The sequence below is a fragment of the Cetorhinus maximus genome, chromosome 34 (assembly GCF_964194155.1).
Source record: "Cetorhinus maximus chromosome 34, sCetMax3.hap1.1, whole genome shotgun sequence".
Lineage (NCBI taxonomy): Eukaryota > Metazoa > Chordata > Chondrichthyes > Lamniformes > Cetorhinidae > Cetorhinus > Cetorhinus maximus.
The window spans coordinates 10,520,208-10,532,744 of NC_135912.1; the positions used below are offsets into that span (position 1 = coordinate 10,520,208).

The window sequence follows — 12,537 nt, forward strand, 5'->3', positions numbered from 1 at the left end:
ACTGGCCGGGGTTTGCCCAGGCCGGTGGGCGGGGTTTGCCCAGGCGGGTGGGCGGGGTTTGCCCAGGCCGGTGGGCGGGGTTTGCCCAGGCGGGTGGGCGGGGTTTGCCCAGGCGGGTGGGCGGGGTTTGCCCAGGCGGGTGGGCGGGGTTTGCCCAGGCCGGGGGGCGGGGTTTGCCCTGGCGGGGGGGCGGGGTTTGCCCAGGCGGGTGGGCGGGGTTTGCCCAGGCCGGGGGGCGGGGTTTGCCCTGGCGGGGGGGCGGGGTTTGCCCAGGCCGGGGGGCGGGGTTTGCCCTGGCGGGGGGGCGGGGTTTGCCCGGGCGGGTTGCGGTGCAGCATCCCCCAGCCGGTCAGCCCGGGCTGTGCAGTGATGGATTTCCTGCTGTCCGGGGCGGCCGCTTGCGGTGCCTGTCTCTTCACCAACCCCCTGGAGGTGGTGAAGACTCGGATGCAGCTGCAAGGGGAGCTGCAGAGCGGCGGCTCCTACCGGGTGCATTACCGCAACGCCTTCCAGGCCACCTACACCATCTGGCGGGTGGACGGGCTGCTGGCCCTGCAGAAGGGGCTCCTGCCCGCCCTCCTCTACCAGTTCTGCATGAACGGCATCCGCCTGGGCTCCTACTCCCTCATCGAGAGCTCCGGCTACACCAGCACCAAGGGCAGGGTCAGTGCGGCCAAGAGCACCGTGTCCGGGGCACTGGCTGGGGTGGCGGGGGCACTGCTGGCCAGTCCTGTCTACCTGGTGAGTCTGCTGTCTGGGGGGGCAAGGGAGGGGGTGCGGGGGGGGACAAGGGAGGGGGTGCGGGGGGGGACAAGGGAGGGGGTGCGGGGGGGGACAAGGGAGGGGGTGAGGGGGGGGGGGGCAAGGGAGGGGCAAGGGAGGGGGGGCAAAGGAGGGGGTGCGGGGGGGCAAGGGAGGGGGTGAGGGGGGGCAAGGGAGGGGGTGAGGGGGGGGCAAGGGAGGGGGTGAGGGGGGGGCAAGGGAGGGGGTGAGGGGGGGCAAGGGAGGGGGTGCGGGGGGGCGGGGATGGGGGGCAAAGGAGGGGGTGCGGGGGGGCAAGGGAGGGGGTGAGGGGGGGGCAAGGGAGGGGGTGAGGGGGGGGCAAGGGAGGGGGTGAGGGGGGGCAAGGGAAGGGGTGAGGGGGGGCAAGGGAGAGGGTGCGGGGGGCAAGGGAGGGGGTGAGGGGGGGCAAGGGAGAGGGTGCGGGGGGGCAAGGGAGGGGCTGAGGGGGGGCAAGGGAGGGGCTGAGGGGGGGGCAAGGGAGGGGGTGAGGGGGGCAAGGGAGAGGGTGCGGGGGGGCAAGGGAGAGGGTGCGGGGGGACAAGGGAGGGGCAAGGGAGGGGGGCAAAGGAGGGGGTGCAGGGGGCAAGGGAGGGGGGCAAAGGAGGGGGTGCGGGGGGGCAAGGGAGGGGGTGAGGGGGGGCAAGGGAGGGGGTGAGGGGGGGGCAAGGGAGGGGGTGAGGGGGGGGCAAGGGAGGGGGTGAGGGGGGGGCAAGGGAGGGGGTGCGGGGGGGGCAAGGGAGGGGGTGCGGGGGGGGCAAGGGAGGGGGTGAGGGGGGGCAAGGGAGGGGGTGAGGGGGGGGCAAGGGAGGGGGGGTGCGGGGGGGGCAAGGGAGGGGGTGAGGGGGGGCAAGGGAGGGGGTGAGGGGGGGCAAGGGAGGGGGTGCGGGGGGGGCAAGGGAGGGGGTGAGGGGGGGCAAGGGAGGGGGTGAGGGGGGGCAAGGGAGGGGGTGGGGGGGGAAGGGAGGGGGTGAGGGGGGGCAAGGGAGGGGGTGCGGGGGGGCGGGGATGGGGGGCAAAGGAGGGGGTGCGGGGGGGCAAGGGAGGGGGTGAGGGGGGGCAAGGGAGGGGGTGAGGGGGGGGCAAGGGAGGGGGTGAGGGGGGGGCAAGGGAGGGGGTGAGGGGGGGGCAAGGGAGAGGGTGCGGGGGGGCAAGGGAGGGGGTGAGGGGGGGGCAAGGGAGAGAGCGCGGGGGGGCGGGGATGGGGGGCAAAGGAGGGGGTGCGGGGGGGCAAGGGAGGGGGTGAGGGGGGGCAAGGGAGGGGGTGAGGGGCGGGGCAAGGGAGGGGGTGAGGGGGGGGCAAGGGAGAGGGTGCGGGGGGGCAAGGGAGGGGGTGAGGGGGGGCAAGGGAGAGGGTGCGGGGGGGCATGGGAGGGGGTGCAGGGGGGCAAGGGAGGGGGTGCAGGGGGGGCAAGGGCGGGGGTGGGGGGGGCAAGGGCGGGGGTGGGGGGGCAAGGGAGGGGGTGCAGGGGGGGCAAGGGAGGGGGTGGGGGGGCAAGGGAGGGTGCAGGGGGGGGTGGGGGAGAGGGTGCGGGGGGGGCGAGGGAGCGGGTGCGGGGGGGGCGAGGGAGCGGGTGCGGGGGGGGGCGAGGGAGCGGGTGCAGGGGGGGCGAGGGAGCGGGTGCAGGGGGGGCGAGGGAGAGGGTGCGCGGGCGAGGGAGAGGGTGGTGGGGGGGGGCGAGGGAGAGGGTGGGGGGCGAGGGGGGGCGAGGGTGAGGGTGGGGGGGCGAGGGAGAGGGGGCGAGGGTGAGGGTGGGGTGCGAGGGAGAGGAGGCGAGGGAGAGGGTGGGGGGCGCGAGGGAGGGCGAGGCAGGGGGAAGGGGGCGGGCGAGGGGGCGGGAGGGGGGCGAGGGAGGGGGAGGGTGAGGGGGGTGCGCGAGGGAGGGAGGGGGTGCGGGGGCAAAGGCGGGGGGTGGCGCGAGGGAGGGGGGGTGAGGGTGGGGGCGAGGGAGGGAGGGCGAGGAGGAGTGGGGGGGTGGTGGAGGAGGAGGAGTGGGGGTGGTGTCAGGTGCCCTTTCCTGACGCATTCCACCCCCAACCACCCACCCGTCTCCCTCCAGTTCTCCCTGGGCATCCAGTGCCCACCGTAAGCCGGGTACACTGATGGCAGGAGGTTGGAGGATGGGGGGTTGGGAGGTTGGGGGTGTGGGAGGTTGTGGGGTTGAGAGGTTGGTTTGGGGAGACGGGGGAATTGTAACCCGCTGTCCCCGATATCCACACCAACCTGCCCCACTCCCGGGCGGCCGATTGCCTGATGTGTGTCTCTCCCTCTCTTTCTCGCCTCCTGAGTCAGAAACGTTGGGGATTCAAACCCCGACGACAGAGACCCGAGCGCAAGTTCTGGACTGGGCGCAGTACCGTGGGAGTGCCGCACTGTCAGTGGCATGAACCCAATAAGCCCATCCGTCCCCTCTGCTGGCCAGAAAAGATTGGAAGCAGAGCAGGGGGTATCCTGGGCTACATCTAGTGCTATTTCCAGCTGGCACTCATTTTATGACAAATACATTTTTTAAAATTCTGTCACTATCCTCCACTCTCTGTATTTCATCGGGAGAGGCTGCTGCTGCTTCTGCAAAGTGTTGGTTTTCAGCAGAGCCCTCTTTAACTAGATTCTGTGAATAAACATTGCCTTGCAGTTACCCTTGCTGTGAATTACACTCGTATACTATAAGCCCAGTGAGTCCTTCAAACTCACTGAGTGAGAGGGTGAGGCCAGTAGTCACTCTGGGCAAGGATAGACTGACTGCGATGCACATCATAGCTGATTAGCCTGCACAAAAGCGCCCATCCCAACCCCTCCCACATGCCCCTGAGTTAGAAAAATCCAATGGCAAAACAGTCACTAGCCAAATGACGGGCACTTGTGTAACCGTTCCACCTCAGAGCTAGTGCCTTAAAGGGGAGGGGACGGGGAGGAATGAATTATTGTGCTCCCCTTTTCTAAAACTTTGCATTACTTTTAAAGGTTAAAACCCACCTTCAGGCACAGTCTGCCTCAGCTATAGCTGTCGGTCATCAGTACCAGCATGAGGTAAGTGCAAATCCTGCAGATTCAAAGTGAAATATTCATTTTGCAGGGGGAGTGAGAAATTTCAGTGCTGAGAACAGGATTGACCCATTCACACTCATCAAACCCGTTCCTTCAATTAATTCAATTGCCACTGCTTTGTACCTTCACTCCATCTCCCCACCATAACACTTCACAGCATCATCCAAAAGCAATCTATCCATCTCAGCGCTGCCATTTTCCATTCACCCCCAGCCTTTTATTTGCTGGGGGGGAGAGAATTCTAGATTTTCCCTCCCCTTTCTGTGAGGAAGTGCTTCCTGACATCACCCCTGAATGGCCTGGCTCAAATTTAAGGTTCCGCCCTCTTCTGCACCCCCTACCAGAGGAAACAGTTTCTCTCGATCAACCCTACCGAATCCTTTAATTACATAACCTGTTAACCTTCTGTACTTGAACTTACTCTGTGAGACCTAGCCTTGTAATGTAACTGCTTTGGCCCAGGTCTCATTCTGGTGAATGCACCCCCTCCAAGGCCAATATATCCTTCCTGAGGTGCGGTGCCCATGTCTGAACCCAGTTCACATAGAAACATGGAAAATAGGAGCAGGAGTAGGCCATTCGGCCCCTCAAGCTCAATATGATCATGGCTGTTCCTCTATCTCAACGCCGTACTCCCGCTCTCTCCCCATTCTCCTTGACATCTTCAGTGTCTAGAAATCTACCTATTTCCTTCTTAAATATATTCAGATGGCTACCTAACCTGAGGTTTTTTTTATAACTTTCATCCGTTTCTATTTGAGGTAGCGGCCAACATTCTATTAGCCTCTTAAGTAATTTTTGTGTTGTATCTTGCTGAAAAGAGCAACATGTTGTTGAAGCTTTTCCTCTTGCATTGTCAGGACAAACACAAGAATTCCAAATTTCAAAGCGTCACAACAATTTAGACCACAGGAGAAAAGGGTGCTGATTGGTTGGCAAGTTGATTCTGGTTGGCTGAGTCATTGCCATGGAGAAAGCAATGGGAAACTACACTTATTTACACTTCTGGAAGTGACATACACTCATACACAGGGTCCCGTTGAATATGTTCAAGCCTTGTACCTTTTTTTAATTACCTGGAAGTTTGGGGAGCTCCCAATGTATAAACACAGTGAGTTTGAGGAGGACAGCAACACTTTGTTGATTAAGATGATTTTCAGTCTCTCAAAAGCTGCTTGCACTTCCCTGACCACGCCACACCGCGCCACACCACGCCATGCCACACGTCACACCACGCCACGCTGCACCACGCCACACCACACCACGCCACGCTGCACCGCGCCACACCACACCACGCCACGCCACACCGCGCCACACCACGCTTGTTTTATTCTGTAACAAGTCCGTCAGTGGTGTCGCTGAAGCGCTGAAGTTTGGGACGAACTTGCAGTAGAAGCCGCACACCCCTAAAAACCGTATGCTTTCCCGTTCAGGCTGGTGGGCGGGGAAGCCCGTCAATGCCTGAGCTTTTGCTGTCCCTGTGGCCACAGCCCCTGGCCACACCTATTCCTGACCCACTATACGCCGGAGGTGGGTTACCCGAGATCGCAGACTCGCGCTTTGCAAGATTTACCGCTAGATTAGCTGAGCAAAAAAGGGCTTTCGGTTATTCCGCGTGGTCCTTCCAGGTGTCACGATACCAGCAGGTCATCAAGGTACACGGCACAGTGAGGGCGCTCTGCCACTACCTGGTTCACTAGCCTCTGGAAGGCAGCCGGAGCAATCCCTAGACCGAGGATTGGAAAAGGCCGTCTGGGGTGACAAAGGCCGATATTTCCTTTAGCCCCGGGTGTTAAAGGGACCTTTGGTGGGTCTATTTTTCATTCCCATCCCTGTCGATCCAGTCCTCCGGGGTAGGAGTTTGCCCCCGGTCACTGCATTAACCTTTCTGTAATGGGTGGCTGTGCCGTCAGCTGAGACATTGGCACGAGTGGGGAAATCCGGCTACTTAGACTGGGGTCAATCCGGGCGTTTCCCGACCTGAGCTGGGCTCCTGCTTTCACCTGGGCCGGTTTCTCGGGACCTAGCTGACAAAGAATGCTGCTTTATCGGAGAGGTCGCTCCCACATCCACGTGGTGTAGGGAGAGGGCTGTGCACCCTGGCTTGTCCCTACAGAACTCCTTGAGCAGTCCTGTCAGGTCTCCTGCCTGTTCTGGGTCTAAATAGGAGAGCACAGTGCCTAATCTCTCTAATAGTTTGGTGTTAGCTGACCAGAGAGTGTGGGGTTAAATGTGGGAATGGTCCTGCCTCATCCTCACTACCCCTTTCACCTTCATTACTGCCTGACAGGCCTGTGTGTGGTTACCCTCCTCCCGGCTCCGGTACTGCCTCATCTTTCTTTCTTTGTGGTCCGGGCTATCAATTGGACAATTCGCCTCTTCACTGCTCTATATGGTCCACTGAGCCAGCAATTCATCTTGCAGAGGGAGTAGCACTACCACATGCTCCCCCCTCCCCGCCGGGTCTTGGCACTCTTGGCTGCTCACCTTTCCGCGGCTGAGTGTGGAGATTCAAGGTGCTCCTGGCCCACGGTACAGGCTCCCGGTACATGGATACCTAATCCGACACGGAAAATTTATCCCTTTTCTCAAAGAACCTTTCCTCGATTGGATCCCGGGGACCTCCCACCTCATAATCCCACAAACTACTTCAAAGGGGACTAAGGCCAGTGCTCTCATTGGGTGAATCCCTGGGTGGAAAGCAAGAGAATTCCCAGCCCTTTGTCCCGGCCATGGGGGTACCCCTGGCACTGTGCCCTGATCATCACCATCATCTTGGGGGGTCTGATGTTACCGTTCTAAAGCCCCTTGTGACTGGGGGTGGCGGGCTGAGGACTTTGGCTGGGATAGGCCCACGTTCGCCAGACTTTCCAGAACACGTTGGACACAAAATTGGTGATAAAAGCAAAATACTGCAGATGCTGGAAATCTGAAATAAAAAACAGAGACAATGCTGGAAAAACTCAGCAGGTCTGACAGCATCTGTGGAGAGAGAAACAGAGTTAACGTTTCGAGTCCGTATGACTCTTCTTAACAGCTACAGAGAAGTAGGAATGTGATGAAATTGATACTGTTTAAGGGGGGGTGGGGTAGGTGGAGCTGGATAGAAGGCCAGCGATAGGTGGGGACAAAGGAGAGATTGACAAAGATGTCATGGACAAAAGGACAAGGGGAGTGTTAATGGTAGTGGTAAGGGCTAAAGGAGGTGCTGATAGTGGCGTAAAGGTAAGAAAGCCTTGTAGACGATACACACAGCTGCTACTGTGTGTCGCTGGTGGAGAGAGTGAACAGGGCCCTTGCTTGGCCTCGGCCAGAGAAGAACAGCTCATCACCTCCTTTGGGTCATCCAAATCTCCAAAAAAGGTTTAGAATAGCCGGAGGGCAGAGTCATCCACGTGCGGTGCCAGTTTAGAATAGCCGGAGGGCAGAGTTATCCAGCTGCGGTGCCAGTTTAGAATAGCCGGGGGGCAGAGTTATCCAGCTGCGGTGCCAGTTTAGAATAGCCGGAGGGCAGAGTTATCCAGCTGCTGTGCCAATTTAGCCCCCGGCGATGGGGCTTGTTTGGCCATCAACTGGGTCACCACACAGCCAGGGAAAACGCCAGGAATCCTTTTCTATAACCGCTCTGTCTCCTTGACCTCACTTGGTCTCTTCGAGACGTCTGGGGAAGCCACTACCTTTGCCCCGCCAAGTCATTCCAAAGGACCAAGTCAACCCCATCCACTGGTTAACTAAGGGTAGTATCGTTGGTTACTGGCCAGACATTAGATCACACTCCAGGTGCTCCCGATATAAAGGTCTGGGTATATTCTCTTCCCCTGATACCATTCACTGGAACTCTGGCACTCAATGCCAATGGTGGAAAGGTCCCACCTTTCCCCAGCAAATGGATTTGGTTGGCCCCTGTATCCTTCAGTGTGACTATGGGTTTACCTGCCTCACGTGATGGGTAGGGAGTCATTTTTCCTCACAGGGGTAGGGAGATGTAGCCAGGTTTTGAAATGTTTTGAGGCGAATTCTCTGAGGCTTTCATGGGTGGTCTTTAACTTAAGTGCCCGTCTCCGGCGGTAAAAGGCAAATTGCCTGACAGTGTGTGCAGTTTTGGTCTCCTTATTTAAGGAAGGATGTAAGTGTATTGGAGGCAGTTCAGAAGAGATTTACTACATTGATACCTAGAATGAGTGGGTTGTCTTATGAGGGAAGGTTGGACAGACTGGGCTTGTTTCCACTGGAGTTTAGGAGAGTGAGGGGTGGCTTGATTGATCCTAAACGGCCTTGACAAGGTGGACGTGGAAATTAAGTTTCCTCTTGTGGGTGAGTCCGGAACTAGGGGGGCACTGTTTTAAAATTAGGGGTCGCCCTTTTAGGACAGAGATGAGGAGAATTTTTTTTTCTCTCAGAGGGTCATGGGACTTTGGAACTCTCTGCCTCAGAAGGTGGTGGAGGTGGAGGTTGATAGATTCTTGTTAGGCAAGGGAATCAAAGGTTTTCGGGGGGGTGGATGGGAATGTGGAATTAATAATATAAACAGATCAGCCATGATCTTATTGAATGGTGGAACAGGCTCGGTGGGCTGAATGGTCGACTTCTGCTCCTAATTGGTATGTTTGTATAAACTCAGTAAAAGCTTGCTTGGACTGTTTTTGAAGATTTCAAAATTTCTGACCTTTTGGCCATCTCGTAATCTGTGGAGGTCTCCTTAGAAAGCATGTCATAACCCTTGTGGGCTTAGTCTGTTAATCTGCTTTGCATCAGCAGTGTCCGGCTTGCTGAGGCTATTTCATTTAGTTTGCTATTTTCTCAAATAAAATGAAAAATGCCTCTATGTCCCTCTCCACAAGTTTTGGGATTGTTTGGGCAAATTTAAACAGTTCCACACTTGGCCCTGAGTTGGGGACAGGTCCCTCCCTATTGGTACCTTTCCTGGGACCAGGTCTACCCTCTTAGTTCAAGCTTTTAAAATTGAAATTCTCTTCCTTCCCTCTGTTCCTGTCTCTTTTTTTGCCCACTCCCTCCTTCGCTTATTTTTTCTTTCTTTGTCCCTCTCCTGCGTCTCTCTTTCTGCTTTTCTTTCTCTCTGTCTTTCCCTAGCCTGGCATTCTACCTCTTCTTATGCCAGCTGTATTTTTACAAAAGCGAGTTTGCCTGTTTCTGGTTCTAAGCCTATCTCTAACTCTTCCAATTCAATTTCGAGACTGCTGGCCACTAGGTTTTGAATTTCTTGTTTCTAATTCTATAAAAATAAGAAAACAAGGAATAGGAGCAGGAGTAGGCCATTTGGCCCCTCAAGCCTGCCCTGTTATTCAATAAGATCATGGCTGATCTGCCCCAGGCCTCAACTCCTCTTTCGCGCCAGCTCCTCATAGCCCTCAACTCCCCGATATTTCAAACATCTATCTACCTCCTCTTTAAATACTTTCAGTGATCGAGCCTCCACAACTCTCCGGGCTAGAGAATTCCAGACATTCACTACCCTCTGAGAGAAGAAATTCCTTCACATCTCAGTTTTAAATGAGTGTCCCCTTATTCTGTAACTATGTCCCCTAGTTCGAGATTCCCCCACCACTGGAAACATCTTCTCAACATCTACCCTATCAAACCCCCTCAGAATCTTGTACATTTCAATAAGATCACCCCTCATTCTTCTAAACTCTAATGAATAAAGGCCTAACCTGTTTAGCTGTTCTTGATAAGTCAACCCCTTCATCCCAGGAATCAGCCTAGTGAATCTCTTTTGAACTGCCTCCAATGCCAGTATCTCCTTTCTTAATTACGGGGACCAAAACTGTACACAGTGCTCCAGGTGTGGCCTCACCAACACCCTGTACAGTTGTAATAAGACTTCCCTATTTTTAAATTCCAACCCCCTAGCAATACAGACCAAAATCCCACTTGCCTTCTTAATTACTAGCTGCACCTGCATGCTAACCTTTTGTGTTTCATGCACAAGAACACCCAGATCCCTCTGTGCTGCACTTTTCTTGGAGTCTCTCTCCATTTAAATAATAATCTGCTGTTTGATTCTTCCTACGAAAGTGCATGAACTCACATTAAACTCCATCTGCCAGGTTTTTACCCACTCACTCAATCTGTCTATATCCCCTTGCAGATTCCTTATGTCCTCATCACAATGCCCTCCCACCTATTTTTGTGTTGCCAAGACATTAATATAGATAGTAAATAATCGAGGCCCTAGGACTGATCCTTGTGGCACTCCACTAAATACATCTTTCCAACCTGAAAAAAACCCATTAATCCCGACTCTCTGTCTTCTGTGTGTTAACCAATCCTCAATCCATGCTAATATGTTATCCCCAATACCGTGAGCTCTTATCTTGTGCAATAACCTTTTATGTGGCACCTTATCGAATGCCCTCTGGAAATCCAAATACACTACATCTACCGGTTCCCCTTTATCAACTCTGCTTGTTATATCCTCAAAGAACTCTAGCGAATTTGTCCAACATGATTTCCCTTTCACAAGACCATGTTGACTCTGTTTGGTTGCGTTAAGCTTTTCTAAATGTCCTGCTATTTCTTCCTTAATAATGGACTCTAGCATTTTTCCAATGACAGATGTTAGGCTGACTGGCCTATAGTTTCCTGCTTTTTATTTCCCTCCCTTCTTGAACAGGGGCATCACATTAACGGTTTTCCAATCCATTGGGACCCTCCCAGAATCCAGTGAGTTCTGGAATATTTCGACCAATGCCTCCACTATCTCTGCAGCCACTTCCTTTAAAACCCTTGGATTCAGGTTATCAGGTCCTGGAGACTTGTCTGCCTTTAGTCCCATTAGTTTCTCAAATACTTTGTCCCTCGTGATAGAGACTGTTACAAGATCTTTCCTCCCATTAGCTCCTTGCTTATCTGATATCTTTGGGATGTTTATAGTGTCCTCCACTGTGAAGACCGATGCAAAATATTGATTTGAATTATCTGCCATTTCCCTGTTCCTCATTATCAATTCTCCAGTCGCATCCTCCAAGGGTCCCACGCTCACTTTAGCTACTCTCTTTCTTTTTATATACCTGTAGATGCTCTTGCTGTTTGTTTTTATATTTCTTACCAATTTACTTTCATTATCAATTTTCTCCCTCTTTATTAGCTTTTTAGTCTCCGCTGCTGGTTCCTAAAAAAATCCCAATCCTCTGACCTACCAATAGTTTTCACCACTTTGTCTGCCTTAGTTTTTGATTGGATGCTCTCCTTGACCATCTTTGTTAACCATGGGTGGTTCATCCATCTCATCGAGTCCTTCTTTCTGACCGGGATAAATTTTTGCTGAGTGTTATGAAATATCTGTTTAAATGTCTGTCACTGCTCATCCACTGACCTTCCCCTTAGTCTATTTTCCCAGCTCACTTTAGACAACTCTTTCTTCATACCTCTGTAATTGCCCTTATTTAAGTTGACACTGGTTTGAGACCTGAGTTGCTCGTCATCAAACTGAATTTGAAATTCTACATGTTGTGATCGCTACCCGCTAGAGGATCCTTTACTACGAGGTCTCTTTTAATCCCACCTCATTACACATTAGTAGATCTAAAATAGCCTGTTCCCGGGTAGGTTCTGCAACGTATTGCTCTAAGAAACAATCCCTGATGCACTCTACAAACTTGTCTTCCACGTTACCCCTGCCAATCTGATTTGTCCAGTCAATATGCAGATTAAAATCACCTATGACAATTGTAGCGCCCTTCTTACACACCTCCATTATTTCCCGATTTATACTTTGTCCTACAGTGAGGCAACTCTTCGGAGGCCTATAGATGACTCCCACCCATAACTTCTTCCCCTTGCTATTCCTTATTTCCACCCAAACTGATTCCACATCACGATCTATTGCATCTATATCACTACTCACCACCACGCTGACACCTTCCTTTATTAACAAAGCTACCCCACCTCCTTTTCCTTTTTGCTTATTTTTCTGGAATATCGAATACCCTTGAATATCGAGTTCCTGGTCTTGGTCACCCTGCAGTCACGTCTCTCTAATAGCTATCAACTCATATTCATTTATTTCTATTTGTGCCGTGACTTCATCTACCTTGTTACAAATGCTGCCTGCATTCAGATAAAGAGCCTTAAGCTTTGACTTTTCACCATTATTGCTCATTCTGGTTCTGATTTCTATGTCCAACCACCTAGCCACATTTCTCAATGGACAATATCTTTGAACTGTTCCAAGTCATTTCACTCTGTTCTAAATCACACTAGCCTTGAAAGTGGACATTTTGGTTAGTATGGGATCACTGATGTTTTAAAATTATGTCTAGGGATTAATTTAGTTCCTGCTTCCAATCTATGGTTTCAAATCCTGGACGAGCCCCCAAATATCTGTTACGATGGTTAGCAGGGGTGAACTGAATCCTCTCTTTGTCCCACTCCTGGTTGGTTAGAACAGTGTTTGAATTTAAAAAGGAGATGATGTTGCCAATTCAATATATACACCTAACTGTGTGTAGCTCCATGTAGGAACTAAGCCAGCCAGGTTCCTTCAGTTAACAAGTAAAGAGTTTGTTTTACTGCTAAACCTCACTCAGGTAAAGTTGCAGAAATTAACAAAAGGTTTAAAATGTACAAATATGTTCAACTACTCACTAATGCAAAACCAACACGTACACGACAGCCACCACCCCCCCAACCAACATGCAAAAGGGGAAATAAAACTCTGCAGAGTATCAGATCTTAAAACTTGGGCA

At 53.5% G+C, this 12,537-nt stretch overlaps 1 protein-coding gene across 2 annotated transcripts in view; it reads left to right on the forward strand.

The window, feature by feature from the left end:
• The first annotated feature begins 351 nt into the window (after window positions 1–351).
• Window positions 352–12,537, forward strand: part of slc25a35 (solute carrier family 25 member 35) — a 38,183-nt gene continuing 25,997 nt past the window's right edge. For both annotated transcript variants that reach the window (XM_078533797.1, XM_078533798.1), the window contains exons 1-2: window positions 352–741; window positions 3,746–3,811. In XM_078533797.1, the coding sequence (XP_078389923.1) occupies window positions 370–741; window positions 3,746–3,811 (438 nt within the window). In that variant the 5' untranslated portion in view covers window positions 352–369. The remainder of the gene's footprint in view (window positions 742–3,745; window positions 3,812–12,537) is intronic.